The 25,406-nt window shown below is 35.3% G+C and overlaps 1 protein-coding gene across 5 annotated transcripts in view; it reads left to right on the top strand.

Annotated features, from left to right (window-relative positions):
* Positions 1–25,406, top strand: part of INTU (inturned planar cell polarity protein) — a 56,560-nt gene that overhangs the window by 26,166 nt on the left and 4,988 nt on the right. For all 5 annotated transcript variants that reach the window (XM_075501116.1, XM_075501120.1, XM_075501119.1 and 2 more), the window contains exons 4-14: positions 3,576–3,779; positions 8,465–8,583; positions 11,260–11,349; positions 11,911–11,988; positions 12,798–12,987; positions 18,242–18,295; positions 19,682–19,744; positions 20,251–20,472; positions 21,057–21,479; positions 22,023–22,120; positions 22,867–23,056. In XM_075501116.1, coding sequence (XP_075357231.1) covers positions 3,576–3,779; positions 8,465–8,583; positions 11,260–11,349; positions 11,911–11,988; positions 12,798–12,987; positions 18,242–18,295; positions 19,682–19,744; positions 20,251–20,472; positions 21,057–21,479; positions 22,023–22,120; positions 22,867–23,056 — 1,731 coding nt within the window. The remainder of the gene's footprint in view (positions 1–3,575; positions 3,780–8,464; positions 8,584–11,259; positions 11,350–11,910; positions 11,989–12,797; positions 12,988–18,241; positions 18,296–19,681; positions 19,745–20,250; positions 20,473–21,056; positions 21,480–22,022; positions 22,121–22,866; positions 23,057–25,406) is intronic.

Here is a 25,406-nt window from a genome sequence, read left to right as displayed (position 1 = left end):
CTCAGAAGTTGAAGAACCATTTTACCTGAAACTTTCTAAAAATATTCAGCCTGAGGCAGACATTCAGAATCAGAAAATTCAGCCTGAAATTTTGAGTTACAGTTGTGCAAACCGTAAGCACATGGAAAACAGAGACTTACAACAGGAAATGGCAAGCAATCTTAAAAGGCAGGCAATGCCACCAGCTCTGTCTATAATAAAATCCATATTCTAAGACATTCAGATTTCTTGCAGATAAACAGCAAGCATGCTTTTCTGGGTCAGACCAATGGTATAACAGCTACATTTTCTGTTTCTTACACTGACAGATGTTTAAATAAAGAGTAATAATAAACAAATTAAATACAGAGTGACCTTCCCATCATACTTTTCCAGCTTCCAGCAGTCAATAGTTAGGGACTTGTGGATCACATACAGGTTTGTACCTTCTCCTTTTTTAATCTAGTTCTTAAAATGCCTTTGACCTCCACAGCATCCTGTAGCAATGATTTACATAACTGATTTGTGTTACATTTATTTTTGTTGGCTTTCAAACTGCCATCTAGTTAAGCGCATTTCATACCCCCAGGTTCCTGTGTTATGAGTAGTTGACTGTCCATGTCTTATTCTTCATATCATTCCACGACTTTGGAGAGCTCTGTCATGTTCCACTTTTGTCACATCTTTCCTAAGCGGAAAAATCCCCATCTATGTACCTCACAGTTTGCTGTTAGGTACCTTCATCAGTGCCTTCTTGCAGTTTGATTAAATGGTTTTTGAGAACTTTTCTAAGTATTGGGAATGTGTGCATGCTATATATTTATAGAGTGGAATACTTAATATTTTCTGTGCTTTTCCCATTCTTCATTTCATTTCCTTTTCTGTTTTCTGCTGTGCATTGAACTGATTTTCTTTAGGAGAAATGGAATCAAAGTTGTGAAAGATTTCATAGTCAGTATTTACAAAAGGGTACTTCGGTAGTCATGTATTTAATCAGATCCTGTGCACTGCTCAGGACAAAGATTCATTTCTCCTCCACAAAGAAAAAATAATAGCTTTTTAGGATATGTACAAATGTAGTCTCTTGGTCATTTTCTATTACAGCATTTTCCAGCCTAGATGGTGTTTTTCACAGTAATTTTTTTTTTAAGGCAGGAAATAGATTAGAACTTGGACAAAAGTAGAGAGGAACAGAAAATGTTATGTTTCAAGCTGTTGGATAGAATCAAGATTTGGAAAGGAACTTCTAGTGAGATTGTGGAGAGAGATCTTTCTCAAAATACAGTGACTTCTCATCTGAGCGATGTGGTATTGCCCACAGTGATGTGGGAGGCAGCATGGATGCCTGCAGGATGAGAGAGAGTTAAAGTTCTGTTTGGCCCAATTTGTTTTTGCTCTTGCTTGGAGGGCCATATGGTTGTGTCTCTAAGACAAGACAGACTGAGTTTGGGGTTTGGTTTTTTTTTCCTTAAATTGAGAGACTGGAAGATAGACTGCAGCAAGAATTACATCTGTGCATCATTAGTGTAGAGACTGTAGCCTAAGTGTCATGAATAAGTGTCCACAGGCAAGATGTAGTAGAAGTTAAGAGAAATAACTATTGAGCCTTGAGGAAATCTGCAAGAAGTTAAACAAAGTATGAGGAAAATCCTCTGAAATACATGCAGATGGCGTGACAAAGAAAGAGAACCGAGTCACAGAATGCCAGAGGAGAAAACATACATCTATAAAACTGTGAATGATCAAGTTACTGGAGCTTAAGAAGCCACTGCTTCTTAGCTGGATGTTTCTGCTTCTCGAGTCCTGTTAATATGCAGTGTAATGAATTGAAACTGAAATGATGAGAGAGCAAGCGATGAGTTACTGTCAAAAAAGAAAGTGGTAGCACATGGCAGCAGAGCAGGATTGAATGCAATGCTGTTCCAGAGAATGGGAAAAGAGAAAAAAAGCTGATAGCAGCCAAAATATGAGAGGAAAAGATTAATGAGAAGTGTTGTGAGGGAGTAGAGTGGAATGGGAGGAAGGCAGCCAGTGACATAAATGTTGTAGCTGGAAGAGCTGATGACGGCACTTCTCTCTGATCTAGTTTGACAGGCAGGGCGTGTTTTAAAGCATCATTATTTCTTGCTGGCACTCCTCTCTTTAAGTACGTGTATGCACATACACAATTACGAAAATATAAATTATATATATTTGAATGTATAACTTACCTCTACTTGGGCTTTTCAAATTGATTGCAACTGGGAAAATATAAACCTTTTTTGTTGCATCGGTCGTTAGGCTAAACTGTCACTGACTTTAAAGAGAAGCAGGATTTGGTGCGATATATTATGTTTAGAACTTCCCACTCAATAGGCATGTTAAGGATACTTTAAGGCAGACAAACAATCTTGAGTAAAAACATATGAAAGGGAACTGAGAGTATGCCTACGTAGTTCAAATAGATATATTTTCAGTCACTTTGAACAATGATGAAAACTAAGGTATCATCCAATAAAATAAATCAATTTATTCTCCTTGGAAATTACCATTTTATGCTTAGTCAGGAGCTAGGTATTTCTCACATATCCTCCTTTCATACTTGGGATGAAGTGTTCATTCACAAAAAAAAAAAATTACTCTTTCATTTCATTACTACTAGAACAACTAAAAATTTTTGTTAGACAGTGCTCATAAAAAGAAGGTCTGTAAAGCAAATTGTGAAACATATTTCCACACCAAGTTTGGATTTTGTGTTGCTTGTAAGCCAGGAAATATGTGTTTATTGTAAAAGTCCTTTTTTTTTTACTTTATTTGGGAAAGAAAGAACAGTAAACCTCATGTAACTTTTTGACAAAGTAAGCTTAATCATCTAAACTTTAAGTTATTTTTTAAGATAGAATGCTCGGATAGTGCTTTGATTATTTTTTTTTCTTCTGAAGACATAACGCAGCAAGTGATGTAAACAATTTTTATGCTTCTTGCTAGTTGTGTACAATTGTTAAATATGGCAACAAAACTCTTATTTGCTGACTTTACAGTTTTTAAAAAAAGTTAACATAGTGAAAATGTTGGCAGATTGAAAGAATTGTTACTGAGTGTTACAAATTAAGACTTTTGCAGTCTAATGCAAATTGATTTTCCCGTGCAAATGTACCTGTCAGCGTGCTTGAAAAAGCAAAGAAATGCTCATGAAAGAGCCTTGAGGATATATACTTATGGAAGTGCTGACATTTTGAAAGAAGTCAAATATTGTGCGTGTTTCAAAAGCGTGGTAATAGGTTCTGTGTTCAAACAAACCCAGAGCAGTAAGTATATTTTTCCATTCTCAAAACCATAAGAATTAAGTACGAAAACACACCAAACCACATGCTTACTCACATGGTTCATAGAGCATGTAATAGCTGGCTTTGTCCTTAATAATAGATGGTTATGTAATGCTGAATATATAATTGGTTTTCTTGAAACAGCAGGATTTTTTTGAATGCTTACATCTTTGTCAGTAAAGCTAAGAAAACTTAATCTCTTAAAGGGCTCAAACTACATTTATTTCATCTGACATTAGAATATAATTTTAAGTACAGCCTCATTTTCATAATAATTAATTATCTTAATAGGTTAAACTTACATTTGAAACATCAATATTTGAGCCTGAAGGAACTTCTCAGCAAAGGTATAAACGGGCACAGTCAAGTATGAACAATCTGGTTCGGCTCTTGTGGGGAGAAGATAGTACGGACCTTCAACAGGCTATCCAAGACGTGCCTCATATCGTTATGTTCCTCACACTGAAACTGGACTCTGAAACATCTAAGGATGAGGTATGTGGCTAACTAAAGATGAAAGGTAACAACTGACAACAGCAAGTGCTATGCCTTTTGATGTAAAAAAAGAAAAAATCTTGCTAATCATTTTGAGTAGTGAATAGTCTGTAAAATGTCCATTTTGACAGAAATAAGGCCTGAAATTCCAGGGAAGAAAAATTAGCATCACTGCTGACAAACTCTAATGGGACTTGAAATCACTTCAGTGCTGCTGAAAGTCTTTGCATAAAGAGCAGGCTAGAGGTGTTAACATGCTAGAGGAGATAAATGCAGAAGTTTGTTATTGTCTCTCAGATGCTTAACTGTGATGTTTTCAATACGCCTCTCAAGCTTGAACTATGAAATCTGCCTAGTCAAAAAAATTTTCCCCAGCAGGCGCTGTTGGCAGTCCACATACATAATCTGTCTAGCTCCTCCTGTTTTGAAATGCTAATGTGCCTTTTCTTAGAGGACTCTTGCATGTCTGCTGTTTGCAATCAACTGTTGAGTCTTGCTTGGGCAACATTTTTGAGCTACTTTTCCTTTGTCCTGCAAAGCTTCCTTTCACATCTCTTTCCTTTTTGTGTTCTTCAGAAAAATTTTGCCAGTGTACATATAACCCATTGTACGTTTGTGTAATGTTGTTCATGACATAGCCATAGCTACAAATACTCCACTCAGAATGCAGGGACGCAGCACAGTGTGGAGGGCTGAGTTTGGCTTCTTGCCCAATCTGAAAATGACAGATGGACAAAGTGGACTTTTTAGGAACAGACATTTGGAAAAAGACTCTTCTCCCCTTCTGTAAATTCTCCTTAGATTTAGCATAGTGCCCTAGGGATCTTATATTATCTGTGATCTGGAGACATCGAATGAAGCACAAGTTTTGCCAGTCCCCAGGGACTGGGATGGCAGGACAGTGATGGAGTGGGGAGCTGAAGAAATACATTTTGCTTTCTCTCCCCTGGAATTAATCCTTAAATCCAGTCAGTGTTCCATCCCTTCTCTGAGATGTCTTTATTTTTTTGATACTATTTTTCAACTGATAGAAGTTTGTATCGCTCTGTTGGTGATGTGTAATAGAGAAAAAGTGTTATAACTACACATAATGGGAGTTTAATTTTATTTTCCGGAGATGGGGCTGGGGAGGAGAACCCTGGAAAATTACATGATATTATAAAGTCATGTAAAAAAGTTGTGAAGTTTGCAGAGTCAAGTGGTTGAAAGCTAGGAAATGACAGATTTATGGCTACTTGTGCAACTTTAATTCAGCCCTTTTGTTACGTACACAGCATGGCATTGTCTTAAGTATTAGTTTGTTCTGAAAGATGCCTGTCGTGTACAGAGGACAAGATGGACAGATGAGTGTGTATAATTAAGGCTTATTAGGGAACCATAAATCCCGTACTTCATAACTCTGGAGTACTTGACTTTGCAATATAAATCATGCTCTTAACGTAGTATTTTTAAGGTAATGTATGCTTCATTGGGTATCACAGCAAGATACTGACACTATAAGCTTTGGTTTGCAGTTCTTTCCAGTCCTGTTTAAGAGACTACATTCTTTCATGGGAGGTACCTTCAGCAGAAATTAGTTTATACAAGTGTCTCTTATGAGTGTTCCTTTTCTGTTGTTGTTGTTTAATAGCGTTGCAACTAGGCAAGGTTGTTTTGTGCTCTTTTTCCCACCCAGAGACTGCTTCCATTAAAACATACAATACTGCAGTATTTTTCTGGTTTGGTATTTTTCTATAATAAAAATGAAAAGAGCTCATTTAACTGTGAATTAAATAAACTTAAGATGCTTTATCAAAGTTCACTTACATATTGCAAGTAGTTCTTTTTTTCTTCAATTCTAAGTTTGTAGTCGAAGACTGCTATGTTATGTGGATAGAACAGCTACGGACAATTGCTGTAGACTTAAAGACCAGTGTTTTCTTGGTCACATAAACTTTAGGAAATATTTAAAAAATTATTTCAGGGCCTCTGGCTCCTCTGTTGGTAGGTGAATAAATATGCAAATGCCTAATTGCTGTTCCTGCACTTCAGAGTAAATGGAGTACTGCTTTCTTGCCCCATTATTTCTTGATACTCTCCCAAGAAACAGGATTAACCAGGAGTGGTTGAGCAGAGGTAAAAGAGGGATTGTAATGCACTTGTTCTCCCTTCATACCATGGAAGAATTGTTTCCTGAGAAGTTGGCAGTTATGCAGCCCCAAATAGTCTCTAATGTTGAGAGATGCTTTGCTGGTGTAATCAACCTCTTTATAACATTTCCTAACAAAAGAATCCCACCTTCTTCAAGGCATTTGTCTTTAATTTCACTTGGTGACCAGTAAGTGACATTTATCCTGTAGATGTACTGTTCCAGATTTAGTTTACAGTAGTACTTCAAATTAGCGCTGAAGTTATTATACACCTATGCCATATTGCACAATAAAAATATAATGATCCTTTACTAAGCTTCTTTACCCATGTCCAAAGGAGGCATGGTATGCAGATCACATCCATGTAAACAATGGCAACTAGAACTAGTAACTAATTCTTCCACTTGTGAGCTTTTGGCACCCAAAGATAGAATTAATGAGCTCTAAGACTTGTAAGCTCTATCTACTCAACTATAAAGGAAAGTAGTATTAGAAATCATTTAGGATGTGTGCATGCATGTGCGGAGTGTCCCGCATGATAACAGTTTCAATGAATAAGGTTGATCGTGTCTTTTTGTGTGTTTTAGTTCAAGGTAGGTATTATGATTATAACATACGTTATTTGTACCAGCATACAACTATAACATTCTTATGTGTTTGAACTGATTTTGGCAATACAGTGTCTTAAAAGGAATAACGTTCATATTCCTCCTACATGATAGTGTTACGGGAAGCATGTGTTCAGCATACTTGCAAAGTAGGTATTACCGAGTAGCTGTTAAGATAGCTTGGTTCATACAGACACTGACTTGTACTTCCTGTAGCATTTCTCCCTGTTCTTATAATTTCTGAATTAATCTTTAAGAATTCATAGTTGTCTTTCATCAACTGTTTCTTTTTTAATCTTATGTAAGATGCAACTTAAAGCCTCTACTGTCAGTGCACTGTGTTTGAAGATTATAGGTTTTTAGCTGGTTGGCACCATTTTGACACAATTTCTTGTAGCCATTTCTTATCTTGTCAGGAAAGATAATAATTTTTTTTTAATGTTATTTAGGCTCAGTTTGAGAAATTAGTAAAATAAAAATAAAAAAGGGAAGCTGTTTGATAAGCCATTAGTTTAGATAGTCTGTCCAGGTTTGGGTTTTTTGGGTTGAGGGAGGGTTTACAGTTTTTAAGAAACGAGCTACTTCTCATTTATTAATTCCATTGTCATTGGCCTATGAACTTTCGCCTTGCTTTGAAGACAGCTGATCTTGTATGGTGGTATGTGCTGAACCTTGCTAACTCATTAATATATATATGTGATACAGCTATGACCTTTTGTTACAGTTGTCTTTTCTTTCCCTGGGAAAGCGTACAGATAATTCTCAAATGAATTTTGTATAAAGGCCCCAGTTCATAGTGAGGAGAAGAAAAAGGCTCTTTCTAGCCCTTTGTAGAGCTGTAATTAGAAAATGGCAGGTTTTTTTCCAGCTGAGGGATTGATTCAAGAAAAAAGATCCTTGTCACTAATGAGTATTTGAAAATAGAGTTAATTAAATTGGATAAGAATGAAGAGTTTGCCAGGTCCTTTTGTCATGAAACTTTACATTCGATTAATCTTGATGAAAGAAAATTTTCTAACGGGTATTGGCACTGACTGGATGCGCTTAGTGACATAAATAGGAAAGTTAATCATGTCTGTGTTTCTTTTGTGTAGAAAGATAATTTACTATACTCTTTGCATTGGATATGCTTAATATTATGTGCATTATTTCTGGCCCATCATGATTTGGCAGAAAGCAATAAAGGTGGGGGAATTGTATGTTTGCTTATTACTGTATTTTTATGGTTGCTGAAATAATTAATACAAAATTTTTGAAAATGCTTACATAAAAATTATTTTTAAGAACTGGTTAGAAAAAGAAAAATAATTGTCACAAATATTTGTCTCTAGTGATCTTCAGTTTCAAGATGACTTCTTTAAGAGTATGCTGACACAGATGGTCAGAGATTTGGTGATAAAATTGTTAATGGTGTATATGTTATTTGAGTATATACTTCAGTTATATTTTGTGCTATACATGGAAAGCAATTAGGTAGGGTTATATAGAGAGATTGGAGGTTTCATATTCTTATTGTTGGTTTTAAAGAGCTGTATGTTTGATGATTTAAACCACAGTTTAAATATTGAAAGAACCATACAAATATTAGCTATCTCTTGGAATCAGATTTGTTAACAGTGTCCTTTAAGCTGTAAAATGCAGTGGCCATACTGTTTGTCATTTTATGTTTCTCCATATAATAATGATTCTAAATAAGCCCTATTTTTCTATAAAATAGAAAAGTTAAAACTGTCAAAAACATTCATGTGCATTTTGGAACTTTCCAGTATGCCTGTGCAGACCACTGCTTGTTTTGATACCATGCAAACTTTTATGATAAAACCTTTCATATTAAAAAAAAAAAAATGATGCCAGGAAAAACATTTGGTATCTTGTTTTCTGTGGGGGTTTTTTTGTGATTTTGGTTTTGGTTTTTCTTTGCTTAACTAACAGCTAACTTTCTTCACAGCAAGAAATTCTTTATCAGTACCCCATATCAGAAGCATCCCAAAAACTGAAAAGTGTGAGAGGAATATTTCTCACACTGTCTGACATACTGGAAAGTGTTACTGGTACCCAGATTATCAGGTAAAAGTATTTGAAATGTAATGTATTACTACTTCTATTATTTTATACATATGTGTACAGAAAAACCCACATGGGTCATGCATCAAGTTCTAGACAAAATAAGAGTGACTCTACCTGTTAGGCAGTAATGTTTCTTAACTAGAACAGCATGCCTGAAGTTGGACTGCTTAGCCTGGATGTATGTTGATTTGGGGGAATTTCTTTGTCATGGGTGGCAATGACTAGGATTTTTAGTTCAGTGAAATTGTTTTCAGATCCCTTCTTAGATCTCTTAAAACATCCTTATCTAAACTGGGATTCTGTGGCACTGTACTACGACAGACTGGAAATTCTACAACAGCTTCAATCAAATTTTTAAAAATTTAAAAAAAAGATAAAATGTAATTCAGATAAATTCATGAGTGCCTGCTACTTTTAAATTAATTTTCTTTCACATTCAACTTGCAACACCTGAAAGATTTTTGTATCCACAGACCAGGGACTCTAGTAACAAGTCTAATAAAAATGACTCCTGAGTTTTTGGAGCGGCATAGGGGTGGTGGAGATATGTCAAGAGATTATTGAATATTTAAAGGTAGATGATTTTCTGATGGAATAATTAGAAACGCGATAGCAGGTATCACTTTCAGTTTCACACTTCTTCCCACTGAGAATCAGTATAGGAGTTTACGTCTCTCGGGTGTCTCCGGCAAGATTCTCTTTTGCACATCAGTGCCTTGGGTGTCAGACACAAGACCTGGATGGGTATAAAAAAGCCAAATCTAAGTGGGATTTCAGGCCCAAGAATACAGAGTGCAAGCAGTAGTGCAGTGGTGAACAGCATTGGCAATAATAAGGAATTCCTCAGAAGGCAAAAAGCCCGTTTAATATATTAAAGTTGGGTTCCCACTGATAAATTTTTCCTTAAAAGGAGTTCTTGAAGGGCTTTTGAATATTTTTGCTTACCAGAAAATTAATACTGGTTAATTTACTTTTGTTTACATTTGTTTCTTTTAATTTGTTTTTTTTTTTCTCAGACTTGTTGGTATCCTGCTATTTTGAGTAAGAAGTTTTAACACTGTGCTTAATCATGCTTATAACCTTCTAGTTAATAAGTTACTAAGTCATGTTACTGATTTAATGATCAGTAGGAATGTGGATTGAGTCCTTTAGCAGCAGGTATCAAACATGGGCTTTTGATCTTTTGCATATACCAGTATTTTAATGCAATGCCACATTAATTAGCACTGAGATATGTTAACTCCTCTTAAATGCTTATACATTATTAATGGCAATTCTCCCCTATAAACGTATTTTTGGACATGTGCAGATTTTCAAACACATCCAAAAGACAAATCAATCCGTTGTTTGATGATCTATACCTATGGTATCATCAGAAAAACAATACAGAAATCCATTATAATGTAGATTCACCTTTCCTATTAAGGTTCTCAATTTCCTATTTTTGAGTTCTAAAAATATAAAAGCACTTCTGCTGGTCTCTGTGGACTGTCTCATCTCTTCAAAAAATACAACAGATAATCCCCAGCTCTCCTATGAAGCTTCTTCTGTCAGAAGAGTAAATAATGATTATTGTGTCTGCACATGTATTGTGTATCTTTTGGGATGGGGATGTTTATTTCTTTGTAGTTAATTGCATTATAAATGTATAACTTGTTTTGTTTGGAAAGCACTTTTGGTTACATGAAGATAAAAATTTTCTGGTGACTTGCGGAAATACTAAGGTATTTCTTAACTAATGAAACGACGCTATTGTTTTATTCACTACCATCAATTTTACAGTATGAGTGAATCAGTGAAGCAAGTTAATCATGGAGCTATATCCTAAAAATTAAATTTTTGAATCTTTCAAGCTTAAACTAAAGTTACCCTTTTTTCACTTTGCAGCAGTGTTACCTTGTTATTTAAAATTTCTAACACGATAGTAAGAAAGGTGGGGTTTTGCTATAAATTTATTGTTCGAGATATTTGCAGACCTTGGTTTGAGCAGCAACCAGTACATTTAATCTGATAATCTGGTGCATAATGTGTGGTTTACTGCTAATTAGAACATTGGATCTAATTCCATTTCATGTTCTAATCCACTCTATGGTTCAAACTAAAGTTCTCTGTGTCTTTCTGGGATTGCTGAGCTTTGTAGAGCAATTTTCTGTACAAGGAGATAGCATGAGAGTTCAAGATTATGTTTATCACTCAGGTAATATGTTCAAATGCCTCTTAGGCTTGTTTTCAAAACATGTGTGGGGTCTTTTTAAATGATTTTGTGAGTGACTGCTATGTTCAGAACCTTCATTAGTACCTCTGGTTACCTCACTGTGATCTGAAATGGCATTCATTTTCTAAGTCGACTGTGTTAAAAGCTAGGCAGGAAGACCTTTAAAGAGCATCTGAATCATTCAGAAGACAACTGTGGTGCTTCAGTAACGGTTGTTCCTCCTTTATATTTGTATACTTGAAAACGTTGTTACTACTGGTGTGATCTGTTTGGAACAGAAATCAGAGAGCCTTTGAGTTCTGTAATAATTAATGTAATTACCTAGCCCAGTTGCATGCATGTGGTTATACATGAGCATAAGACTTTGCATATAAAATATATGTAAATCATTCTGGCTTATAATGGTGGTCTTTTATAACTTCATAGTGTTAACAGAAGTACTTCTGGTTTAATTTTTCTAGTTCCTCCCTTTTCTTATGTGGAAAACTGGTTCAAGTTGTTTACTGGAAAGAATCTGACAAGTTGCTTGTAATTGGCCTTCCTGAAGAAAAGTGAGTTTCAAGTAAAATGCTTTGTTTTGCTTTTATTTTGTTTCCTATTATGTGTCCTCAAATTGTACTCTTCTATCAAAAAAGCAAGAAAGGGAGGGCTTACAATGTACTCTTTTTACTATAACTAGTTTCTATACCTGTGATTTCACTTCTTTGATTGACTTTGCATCTTTTATATATCCATTGTTACCGTTTCTTTTTCATTTCCGCTAAAGGGAATAAGGTCTCATTAGATCTCAGAAATACGTGTAGGCTGGAAAACAGTAATTTTCAGTATTTGGTAAAGTCAAGTCCTGGTTAGAGGCTACTGAATAACGGCAGTAATATTACATACTTATGTGCTCTAGGAGGACTTCCCCCCCCCCCCCCCCCCCCAGCTTTACTACTGTCTGTGTCATCATGGGCAAGTCACTCAAAGGAAATTTCTCATACAGTCCGATGCAGAATTTTTTGTTTGCACTATATCACTAGTTAAGAATAGAGACCTTCAGAAGATGGCTATGTTTATTCATAGTAAAGATGTTATAAACGTAGCTGTACACTTGAATTTTTATTTTTTAGTGTTCCACTTTCTCAGCTGAGGAACATGATTGAAGATGTTGTCAGGACCTTGAAATTTATGTACAGTTCTTTAGACAGGTGAGTTCTTTCAAAAGTATTTTCTTTTTAGTCACTAATTTTTCTTTGATGCTCACTGAAAAAGACAGCTAGTAGCATTAATTTTAATGTTTACATGGAATTTTTTGCATGTTCCTTTACACTTGCACAAAAACCAGAATTCTGTTCTTCTTGCCTTTTTGTTTCAGTCTTAACACTAGTAAGACTCTTTTTTTTTAAACAGTCTTTGTTACTTCAGAAAGTTTTGTCCTTGATTAGGTTAAATCATTCACATAACCTAAGTCACTGTGGATGTCAACAGCACTCTGCAGATGTTATCCTTTGTGTTAAAGCACTGTCTGTAAAATGTACATATGAATCAGTGTTATATTTTTAATAAAGTAAACACTCCAGACTTCTCAACTTTATTTGGCAGAGTGACTGTCTTTCTCAGCATTTGGAAATCACCCAGAAAATTTTCAGTCTGACTGTAACCTAAATAAAATTGCCAAGGTAGGCTATTCATATGCTTGCATTCAATTCAGGGTTAAAGTGTATATGCCATAGAGAAAGAAAAAGAATAATCGCAATTTCCAGAAGGATGAAGCTGATCATTGTCTCACTTTAAGTTGCTCTAAGACATCTACTCTAATACTATGCTGCTTTAGTTTTTTCTTTGTTTGTAGGTACTGCCTGGGTATTAGCCTAGGGGGTTTTTTCATGTTTAAAATGAATGTTAAAAATCCAAATGTAGTATCATGCTGCAAAGAGACTTCTAGAGCACAGAGGGTTATATAAACAAGCTACAAGTTTCTCGATGTTATTCTAACTTGGAGTTCATGTTTGTTCAGTGCTTTTTGCCAGGTGGAAAATGTTTCTCGCCTGGATCATTTTTTCAACCTGTTCTTCCAGCGTGCGCTTCAGCCTGCAAGACTCAAGTCAAATGCCAGCCCCAGTGCTCAACACTATGATACCTGCAGTGCATTATTTTTAGACAATCTCCCAGGCTTGCGCTGGCTGACGTTGCCTCAGGAAATCAAGGTAATGTCATTTTCAGATCTCTCCAAAAAAACACGTATATGAGAGGGCAGAAAATTGATGCAGGTATCTTCTGCTGTTACTATGTAATTTACGCAAGTGCTTTGCCCGTCCCAGACCACCCATTTTCCTATAGGATCCTTTAAGTTTGGAACTACACAATCATTCCCACAGGAAACAGATTGCTATTATGAGTGTAGTTTGGTGACTTCAGAGTTATCTAGGAAGAGAACATGATGACAAAGGAATTAAACTTTATTTAAAATATATATACACAGACACACATCTCTAACAACTAGCATATGCAGTACTGAAAGCAGCCCCTTGTATGTAGCTTTATGTTTGATTTTGACCATTTAAGTATTTTTCCAAGTAAAAAATACTACTCCAGAAGCCCATGAGTAACTTGTAATTTAGGAGAGTTATAAATGGCTATTGCAGAATCAAAGTAAACATCCATACATCATTTGTTTGACACCATACAGGTACAGCTTTTCTGTGCCATTTCACTGTATCTGGTTACCTCCCTATTAGAAATTGAGTTGTGCTTTAAGCAGTGGTAAGACAAAAGCTAGATCACAGTAAATAGCATTGTAGCTTTCAGTCTTAAACCTAATTTTCATGACTTTAAGAAGTTAAAATAGGGATCATTAGGATAATTATTAATAAAGTAATATTTTTTAAAATAAAAATGATAGATTTTATATATGTGTGATGCATAATCCCTGCCAAGGCTTTTCTGAAGTGGTTTCTCATATAAACTACAGAATTGATGTTATTAGACCAATATACATAAAGGTGATACTTCTCCAATTTGAAACAATTGTAACACTTTTTGTACAAGAGAAAACAATCCCAAGGAGATTTCAGCAGAGGAGTTGTAAGACTAACACATATTTCATTAATTCAGAAATTTATGGTATTATTTGGAATTGCGTGTAATTAATTTGAATTACACAAAATGAAAATTGAATTCAGATTGAATTATGCAAAACGAAGTCTGCAACAGGGGTTGCAACTAGAAAATATTTGTCTTACTGGGTGGCAGATTCTATAACACAGTTCCAGCATAGTTTGCCTCTGCATAGATAAGCAAGTCCTAGCTGGGTTGTACAGTAGTTGGCAGACAAGCTGCTTATAATAGCTTTTATCAATGTAGTACGTTCTGCAAAGTGAACAGGATATAATCCTCAGAGAATGTAGGGGAAAACTTTTATGAAATGACATTTAGGACAAAAGCTGATCGTTGTCTCTTAGGTACAGAAAGTTCCTCTGAAATGTTTTTTCTTGTATGATTTTTTTTTTTTCTGTTGTGTATCCAGATCATCTTTCAATCTCTGTTTTTTGTTGGGTTTTTCGGGATTTTTTTTTTTGTTAATTATGGTGTCAAATGTATTCTTTAATAACACAACTATGTATGCATTTGTTTAGAAACAAACCAGAAAACTTCCCTTACTCCTTCAAAGGCCTTGTAGTTTCCAATTTTTTTCTCTGTTTTCATGTTAGTTTGTTTATAAAGTGATTTAGTGTCACTGCCTAAGGGTTATGTGTTCCATGTAAAGCATTGCTAGAACATGTTTTGATCTGACAGTAGGTTCAGGTGTAAATAACTGAGTCTCGCTAGGTGCAGTTTGCTGCTTTATTTTCAATTATACTGGAAGTACAGAAATCAATGTGTACTTTCAAGACATGGTGATCATGAAATGATTGCTTTTAAGTTTCTCATCAGAAAGACCTTCTGGGACAGGTTACACTACTTTGTGTGGCACAGAGTAGATGAAAGTTGTCCTTCTCCCCCACTTCCCCCCTTCTTCCCCCACCCACCCCCACCCTACTCCTATTTTCTCTGTTTTCTTAAATTAAAAGCTGTACTCTTGGAAGAGGGTACAGTCCATTTGGATAAATAAAACATCCACAAGAAATTATCCTGTAGAGCACTAAAGCAAAAATTTAAGCAGGGCTGAAGATATTATAAGTACCCTGGCTCTCTCCTGGCTTTTTTTTTTCTTCCAATTTCTGTAATGTCATCAGTATTAATAGTTGTTATTCCCTTGTAGGTTTTATTAATGTTTCTTATTTTAATCCCATAGAGGGTTTTTTTCCTAATTAGTTTTTTAGTATCATAGCAAAATAAGGTTAAAAATGAGGCAAAATGAGGCTTCTTCACGTTATTGAATTTGTAGCGACTTTGGGGTAGCATCCATCTCTCCTCCTTTAAGAGCTATGATATAAATGACTACAGTTGAGGTGTTAATCCTGAACTCTTCCTATTATTTAATGGGGAAAATCTGGCACTTTAATAGTAAGTTAACTGCTCGACTTCAGCTGTTTACTTTAGTATTAGATGAATCATGCCTTAGGACTCTTGTGGCTTCATCTGCATTAACTATGAAGAGAACCTGAAGTGAACGGACTAGCTCAAATAGAGAATATCTACACTGTAGGTATTTAATGAAATGCAGTCTCATTCAAGGAACTAAACATATGACTAAGTAGCTAATTAAGATATAAATCTGCTGGCCTTTCATGAGAGACACATATTGTAAAATTGGACCTTTTTCTGTTTAGAGCAATCATTCAACATACAATATAAAAACTCTAATATCTATGATTCTGGTTGAGAAGGTAATTTTCTATACTGTGCATATACTTAAATTGCAATTTGGTAATATTTTATATATTGTCCTTCATTCAAGAAGTGTCAGGTATCAGGCATTGTAGTAAGGCACAGTGGACCCCTTAGACTATCAGTCATCTCACTTCAGGGCCTAAAGTGGATGAAAGAAAGATACACTGCATTTTCATTTTCTATCCTCTAGAACATTAGTGAATCTAGGATTCATTTTTGCCTTTGTGATTTTTAAATATTTTCAACTCCACAACTAGGAAGTTATTTTACATATCATGTGAAGAGTTGTTTGCAGATTGTATTTGAGTCAATACGTGCATGGCAGTTTTTACAAACAGGAAAAAAAATTTCATTAAGATGGAATGATGTTTAGAATATGTTAGTCTTGTCATGGTAGAGTTTGTTTTATAATGAGTATTTGCTGTGATGTAATGCAAATGAAACAGCTGGGAAATTTTAAACTGAGAGTTTTCTTTCATGGATAGACCCAAAATATTTGTAAGCTTGTAGATAATATAGTTCAGGCTAGCTCTAATTATTAGACAATGATTCTAATCTGAGCTGACCATAAACTCCATTATCCAAACTTATTTCATCAGCAACAACAAAAGAAATTAACATTGTACTCACTGAAAGTAAAGAGGCTGTACAATGGAAAATTGAAAGTGCTTCTCAGAATGGTTCTGCAAAAGGACTGAGTTGGATGTTCAAAACGCAATGGCATATTCTTTAATTTATAGGGTCTTTATTTGAGGATAATATTAACTAGGACTTTCCTGGTTTTCTGATTTTTGTGTTTAATAAGACCTCATCTACAATTTTTATAAAAGTGTGTTTGGAGGGGAAGGGATGAAGTGGTAAGTCTTTCAACTTTACTATTGACAGAATTTGCAGAATTATTTCAGGTTTGCTACTATTCAGTAATACAAGTTGCCATGGACATTGCAAGCTATGCATCAGTCAGGGCTGTTCGTTACCAAACAGATTTCTGTTTGCTGGTGTGGCCTTGTCTCTCTTTTCTCCGTAATATGAATAGTCTTCTCCTTTATCTTTAGTAGCAGACTGATAATGATTTAGTTCTTTCCACCTTGCCCCGTAGTATGTGTCTAGACTCATTTTTGCTAAATGGGCTTGAGGCCACTGTGTTTGCAACGATTTTAGTCAAACTTCTGCTTTTATAATATGTATGTATGAACACCCTGTTATATATGTACTAGCTACAGAAATACATATTTATGGAGTGTCTCAGAAAAGTTTCTTTCATGTCATAACTTTAGAGCTAAATCTACTATCCAGGGAAAAAACATAGAGGTGCGCATATAGTCCTGTCACATGCCCATCCGCTCACTCGCAAAATCCATGCTCCATAACTGAAGGGAATAAAACGTTTATGCAACACATAGTTGTAGAATATGGTCAGTCAGCAACCTAATATATATTTGAAATGCAACTTAGTGCACCTCTAACTGTTGTCACACATTTTTTTCCTATCCAGGAAATGACACTTTTTTCCTTGTACTATTTGGTGATCGGTGTTGTGGGTTTTTTTCCTCCATGCTTTTTTCTTTTCTCTCAAGTTTCTGTAGAGAGACTCTATTACACTTTGTTCTCTATCTTAGCTTGCAGGTTGTTTCTTTCTTGTAAAATTGTAGGTTTTAAAGGGATTTAGAAAACAATGTAGTTTGTATTTATGATACAGACATCGCTTTCCAAAATTGTCTGAGATCATCCACATTTTCCAGAAAAATTTTGTTGTTGCAGAAGATGAAATTTCCGGTTAAGTTTTGGTGAAGATCTTTATATTCTGTAAGGAATATAAAACTAAAAATGTCAGTTCTTTTTGGGCAGAAAGCCATTTAAATTTTAACTGGGGAAAAGCTGAGAGACTGGTTAGCTGTTGACTGCCAACAGCCTCACTCACACTTCTCAGTTTGAAAAACTGGCTCTATTTCAATTGGATGCAGCCTGTTAATACAGCCCAAGAAGTTTGTAATGATGGGTTTTAGGTTCTTTTCATTAAGTAGCACATTTATGTCATGAACTTCAGTGCCTAGTACCATGTTCTTTAAAGGAAAGTATTTTTAGTAAAACTTACATTGACCAATAGCTCTTGTAGTTAGAGAAATAAGCAAGCTTAAAGTGGTTCCAGTAGAACAAAGATAAAGTGTGAGAAAGTTTTGGCAATTTCCATAGAGACAAAAGCTAAATCCATTGTGAAAAAGATTTTTCTAATAACTCAGTTGGATACAATAGCTTGCCAGATTTCAGAGTTGTCTCTAGCCTTCAAGGGGTAGTCTCTAGACCTCATGTTTTAAAGCACACTAAAAGTAAGAGTGACATCTCCTTTATACCGAACAGTGGGTTCAGCAGGCCCACAAGCAGAGAAATTTTACAGTTTCAAAGAAGAGGGAAATACACAGCAACTAAGAAGGATTTTTCTTTAATCCAATGAATTGAGGTGTTCTTGATATTTGATATTACTACTGAAAAGTATGTGCAAATTTTTGTCCATTCACTTTGTACTTGTGCGTCCTAATCTTCTGAGACTAGGAAGATAGAGCGAACTGTGCTATTATTGTAAGTTAATGTGTTGGAAATCTATTAAAATGTACTGTTTAAATATTTCAGATGGAAATTGACACAGCACTGAGTGATCTGGAAGCAGCTGACTTTGCAGAGCTGGTGAACATTTTATTTTTGTTGTTTGCATTGCACAGTATCTCTTTGCCTTGGTGTCATATTCGGTAGTTTAAAAAAGCACTAATTCCAAACTCATCCATGTTGTTTAACCAAGTGGGAGTCAGAGCAAAGGTATACTGTATTATTCTTGTTTTAAGATAGCTCGGTTTTACCCATTCTGTTTATCCTGAATTTCTCTCCATGGTTAACATTATAGCCATATTATAATCCTATAGGATTAGTCACCGAAAACCCATGATTTACTATCAGTTAAGTCCATGGGATGTCTACAAGGACACTCTAATTTCAACATAGCTAATTGCTGTTACGTTTCTTTTTTCATATAGATAGCTGTCTCCTTCCCAAGCAATTGTGAATAAACCTGAAAACTTCTATGGAGCACTGAGAACTTAATTTTCCTTTACAGAAAGAAATTACAAGTTATGCATATTTTTAATACTGTTAAAGGAGAAGACAGTAATTAAGTATCACTTGCTGTGCATGCTCTTTACTGTGCTGTATAGGACAGTGAAGTGTAAACATACTGAAATTTCAGTTTTGTTTTCTAATGAAAGAGCCTTCTTAAACTCATGTTCCAGAACAGCTATTTTAAAATTATTTTCTTTATAGGTATATTATAATTGAGCATAAAGATAACTTGTTTGATCACATATTTAGCATAACAATTTGGGACATACATATTCTTAATTACAAAAGATATTTAATGATTCTTAAAACCTGAAATGCAAGGTAGGCAGACATAGTCCATCTTGCAAATGAATAAAAAAAATAATCACTGTACTAAACAACGTGGATGATTATTTACAGAAAGCAATGTTTATAAGTTGTAGTTTATTGCACAGAAATTGATTGCACCCACTTCATTTAAAATACACTATATCCATCTAAAGATAGTGTTACTAATCTGAGAGCACTGGGCACCTAGGTAAAAAGATCAATGAATGGGTATACTTTGGGTAAAATGTCAAATACTGGAAAAAAAATGGTTTGACTTGGAAGTTTAACTCTAGGAGGGCCTCTGGTGTCGATAGTTCTGCTTCAGCTACTTTGCTGTTAAGACTTCTGAGAATTAGCATATCCTAACAAAAATAGTTTATGGACAGATAAGAACTAAATACGAAATCTGTTATTTTGAGCTGAAAATTGTTAGAGAAGATTGTAGCGACATGGAAATCAATAATGGAGGCTAAAAACTTGGTATTTCACTTAACTGTTTAGTATTAACTGCCATACTGAAAATGAGAAGTGGTCAAAAATGAAAGTATTAAATCAGATACTGATTAATTGACTGAAATTAGTTGACTTGCATTTGGTACATAAAATAAAAATTCTGAATTAAAAATTATACCATGCTTTTTTTTTCCACAGTCTGAAGATTATTACGACCTGAGAAGATTATATATGATTATGGGCTCTTGTCTCTTCTACAAGGTAATATTAGTGATTAAGGCTGGTAGTTTTATGAGACTAAACTGTTGGACAAATGGAACTGCACAGTAGCTACCATGACAGCACTTTAACTGTAATGCCTTTAGTGCTAGAAACACTCTTGTACTATGTATCTTCTTTGGAAATTTTAATTCCAGTGAAAGCTCAGTATTTTTGGAGAGAGAATTAAATGAGAATTAAAGCACCTTAACTCTGTAGCTGTTTTGCAAGCTGTTAAAGCCATGAGTTTCCCAGCTTGCCTTTGATAACTTGCCTATATGCTGGTTTTATTTCTTTATATTTCAGTATTTTGATTCTTCAGATGTGATGCAAAAGCTCAGTGTTATCTGTTGTACAACTGTATACCAAAAAGACAGTCTCTGGCCAGAAAGCTTACAATCTCAGTGCATGTGGAGCATGGATATCTCTATATGAAAATTACTATTAAGTGATAAGTGGTGGTGGTGTATTTCTTACTGAATACGCTTCCTTTTCTGTCTTTAATTAAGGGTTACTTGATTGGTAATCACTTGCCAAAGGAAGATCTTATTGATATAGGTTTATATTGTCGGCACTATTGTCTGTTACCCTTGGCAGCAGAACAGAAGATTGGTCAGTTAGTGATATGGCGGGAAGTATTTCCACATCATCATATCCAGCCATGTGAAGTTTCAAGTTTTACAGGATACAGTGAACCTGAAGCAAGATACTTTTTACTGATAGTTGGCTTGGTAAGTTAACATTTGCAGTATGCCTATTCTCTGATGTTCCATTTTGCTGTTGCGTGTTGTCAGTAAGACAACATTGTTCAGTAAGATCAACACTTTCCGTGCATTTTATTTAGTAATTTTACCAAATACTCATATTATAGCTTTTTCATGGGATAGAATTTTTAAGAGAGTAGCATTTTTGATACATTTGTAAAGCTTGCAAGTTTAAACATAAATTCTCATTATTTTTATGCCTTTTCACTTTGGTTGAAAATGTTTTTACTTTCACAATCTTGTATTTTCAGACAACTGGTTTCAGAAATGTGTTTGTTTTTTTTAAATGTGGACTTTTTTTAAAGCAAACAACTAATGAGTTTGTAAATGATAGCTTTTACATTTGCATGATTAACTTAAGTAACATGATAACAGAAAGATCTCCTTGGACATGATTTGATTAGAAAAAAACAAATAACTCCTCTGGAGATGAGGAAGGAGTGTTGAATATAGTGCTGTATTTTGCCCAAGTATCAGATGAGACATAAATATAATACAGCACATACTGTATATCAAACCAAAGGCTAATGTTGCTACCTCCATGTTTACAGAGACACTTTATGCTGTGTGTCCTGCTAGAGGCAGGAGGCTGTGCGTCAAAAGCTGTTGGGAATCCAGGACCAGACTGTATATACGTAGATCAGGTCAAAGCCACTATACTTCAACTGGAAGGAATAGACGCCAGCATAGAGGAAAGGCTAGATTCTCCTTCCATTCCACCTTTATCTTGCGCTGACTGGTTCCTTCCTGCAACACGTGACAAACTGGAGACCTCAACCACTGCACCCGTCCTAAGTAAGCTACAAAATACTTCCAAATCAGCCACCACTCCAGCAAGCAAAAGGACCCTGTTTGGTGACTCTTCCTTAGCGACACGTAAGCCGAGCCCTACGAGAAACAGTGGAGGACCTGACCACAGTAATGAAGGTCCTGCGGAAGATGAAAGCAGTAATCCACAATCTGTAGTGGATCAGGTCTGACAACAAAGACAAAGAGACTTGATAAGGTTCTGGTGGGCTTGGGGAGGTGGCAATTCTTCTAAAAACTCTAACTAAAGTAACTTCTTTTCTTTTTTTTAGTAAAGCATACTATAAAACGATAAATCTAAGAGCCACTGCATTCAGTAGAAATACTTCTGTTGCCTTGGGAAGCTTTGGGTCAGCCTCACAGCTGACACTTTTTTTTATTTTATCATTGCTTCTAAATATTTGTGTTTTCACATGGTGAAATGGGCACGGCTGCATTGGAATCAGTAGAAATAATTGGAGAATATCCCCAAAATAATAATGGTGTAAACATAAGTTATCAGAACAAAGAGCTGTACAGTTGTACAACTGCTTCTAATCCATTTTAGTCTAAAATAGGCTATAATATACATTTATGTAAGTTGATGCAACTGTTTGGGCCTTTTAAAAAATGCTATATTATTTCCTTCTAAGTAGGTGATTTGTTGGTTTGATTCCGTTCTTCGTTAGCTGTGTTTTCTCTGTTAGTTCATCTACCTCTTTGTTTTTCAGGTCACTAGAAAAAAACATACCCTACCAAATCCATTTCATTTAGGAAACCTCAAAAAGAACCTTTCAGAGAAAGATACAGAACTTCTTAACACTATCAAGTAAGAAACTTTTTTTTATTCAGCATTTCATTTTTAAGGCCATACTTGGATCGTTGTTTGAACATGCATAGATCACAGAAGTTCTTGCATAATTTTGTTCTAACCAAAACTGTGCTATGCAAGGATTCTCGAAAGTGAAGCTCTTAAATGGAGAGCTTAATTAGAAAAGACAACTGTTTCTCAAGAATATGTCAGTAGAATGTATACAGATGTCCCCCAGATATGTGACCTTGGAAGTTCAAATAAAAGAGTTTTTGGACCACACATATACCTTGTGCCTCCCTGGTATCTCTAGGTAGGTGTACGGTACAAAGGACAAAGAAGCCATGATCTTCCCAGTTCTCACTTGTTGCTTGTGACAGCACAGTCTGCTCTGGTGTTTTGTTTGAGCTATAGAGAAAGCTTTCCTTTCTCCCCCCTCTGCTGCCCCCTCCAAAGCTTTTATTTCTCCTTTCCTTTTTCTTTTTTTGGTGAAAATTTGTGAGAACACAAGTGCAATACCTAACTAGTTCCATAGTTTTTTGGTTTGTTGTTTGTTATTTTTTTTAAATTGAGTATTAACAGTCCAAATTAGCAGGATTTCCTTGGTGTAGAAATAGAGACCTTTTGAATGTCTGTATCCATTTTCGTACTCTACTGTAGTTACCAGAAAAACAATTCTGTCTTAAGAAACAAAAGATATGCTGTTTAACTGAAACTTATTTCTAAGTTATTTGAACGTTAAATGAAGTCTCCTATTTTTGAAGGTTGACATCTGGTCCTGAGAATACCCTCTTCCACTATCTATGTTTGGAAACGATGCAAGGAATCTTTATTACTCCAACTCACAAAGAAGTAGCACAGCTCGGTGGCTCCATCCATCCTCAGTTAATTGAGAATTTCTATCGTTGCTGTCTTTCAATTCGTTCCATTTTTCAGCAGTCCATGAGGAAAGAAGTATGGAAGCTTTGTTTTCTGTCTTTCTATTTACGTTCTCAATTCAGTATTTCAAGATTGCTTTCACTTCATTATTTAAATAGTTCACTAGCAGGTGTATGTGCACGTGTGTGGTTGTTTTTAAAGCTCCTGATAATTTTACTGTTATGGGCAGGTTCTTTCTCTGACCATCCAACCAAGTATGCATGCAATTATGGCTTGCTTTCCCACCAAAAATGCCCTCGAAATCAATACTCCATGTCTCCAGTATAGTGTTTCCTTATTCTGTTTCACGTTAGGACTCTTGTTTGTAACTTAGCAAAAAGTTTCACGCGCTGGGTTCAAGCACTGTAAGTAGCAAAAGAGGGGGTTTTTAATGCTAGGAGGGGATTTCAGATTGGCAGCAAAAGGAAATTTAGGCCCTCTTTTTTCACAGAAAATGTTTCATATGAGCAGTGGCAGTGCAGTCTCCCCTCACTGTGCTGTCAGTGTATCTGAACAGTGACCTGAAGTCGGCCTCTGATGGTGAGAGGGTTGTTTATTCTTAGTGTCCTTGCTCTCTGTGCTATCATTTGCCATCCACTAATGCCTGTAATCGTTTGTTCACATGGATATCTGTCTAGAAGACTGGCTATGGTGATCAATTCCTTTTAATTATGCTGTCAGCTCTCTTGGAGTTTAGATTAGGTGGGATGCCAGCATAGGTAAGGCTTTTTCCCTTTACAAAGATACAATTCAAGCCTTGCTCTAGACTTGGGCTGAAGCCTAATCCCAGCTGCCAGAGCTTTATGTGCATACTTGTTATTTAGATTAGACTTAAAAATGGACAGATCTGATGTCAGCAACTGTATTGTCTTGTGTTTGATTAAAAATTTCTGTTTACTCCAAATGATGCATCTGGAGTAAGATGGTAGTAGTAACGCAGAAATCTAAACAATAGGTATAGGAATTAATTTATGAGATACTCCATTCAGATCAGACATTTTGTGTTCAATGCACACTTTATTTTGCTAAAAGTCTGGTTTCTTAATTGCACAGTTCATCTTTATTGACATGAACCAAATTAGGATGACATTTCATTTCTGCTAATTTTGTGACCTGTTTAGTCCTTTTGGAAAAGAGAAATAATTAACTATAAACCTAAGTGGAATACTGTCTATCAGTTGCATTTTTTAGATTCTAAAGTGACAATCCAAGTGAATTAAATGAGAAATGGGAAATAACAGTACAAATTGAATCAACGCAGTTTGCAAATAGCAGTATAATTTTTCTTAATGTTTTCTTGAAGTTACCAAAGAATTCACTTCTGGTTAGACCGATGTGCCTTGTAAATCATCTAGGAATTTTTAAGTGTTAGAAAAATAGGTTAATTTGGTGGATTGTTCTGTTAACTTCAGAGGACACTGGGGTTTGGCTGAGTAGGACTTTGGCAATGAGTCATGTATTTTGGGCACTTCTGTTGGGAGATGTAGAAACCCAAAAGCAGGCAGAGAGAATACACAAATATTTCTTGTCATCAAATTGCCTTTGGTTACAACTGTTAAATAGACAGTTTATAGTTCAAACCAAAAAAAAACTGAATAAAGAAACCATTCAACCATTAGGTGTAGCTCATAAAAAGTGAAAAACTCACGCTTGGAAGTCAAAACTTCTGTTTTGGCCACAGCTACCTCAGCACATGGTTTTCTGGCTTCCTCAGACACGAGTACAGTAGGCAGCAGCTGGGTTCATTCTGCTCTGAAAATCACAAATACTTGATGAACATGTGCTTCAGGACAAAGTTTCTCTTTTAGAGAAATGTAGGGTAGTTTTTGCATGTTGGCTCCAACAATTAATGCTGAAATTGGCAGGTTGCATTATGGCATGCCTCATTTTCCTAAATGTAAAAGAATGAATGGAATTTTTCCTTGTTCACAGTGCACAACAAAAAAGTCAAATACAGAAATGTACTATTATACTGTTTATTCTTTAACATCAGCTAAACATTGTTATAGTTTAGGATTCAGAGAATTGCACCAATAATGCAAAATTATTGTAAACTGATCAATAGTTAACTTTGCCTCCCTTTTTGAGATCTGAAAATTCACAATTTAACTTATAAATGTGTACAGAAATTTTGAATAAATTTTAAATTGAGCAAAAATAAGTTCTGTAGTCTTAAACCCTAAAATATATGTCACTGTGATGTAATAAGCAGCCCTGGCATCATTTTCTTCATCATCATCTTAGTATTTTCCTACTCTTAAATAAAATCAGAAGGAAAGAAGTGTTAATGCATATGAAAGTAGAGACCCTCATAGTTCTATCAAATATCCCCTCTTAATATATAATTTTTCTTTAGTATTTTTAGTAGAATAGCATAGTATAAGAT

This window comes from Mycteria americana, chromosome 4 (assembly GCF_035582795.1).
Source record: "Mycteria americana isolate JAX WOST 10 ecotype Jacksonville Zoo and Gardens chromosome 4, USCA_MyAme_1.0, whole genome shotgun sequence".
Classification (NCBI taxonomy): domain Eukaryota; kingdom Metazoa; phylum Chordata; class Aves; order Ciconiiformes; family Ciconiidae; genus Mycteria; species Mycteria americana.
The sequence above is the reverse complement of the archived record's forward strand: the minus strand, read 5'-3'. Positions and strand labels throughout refer to the sequence as shown.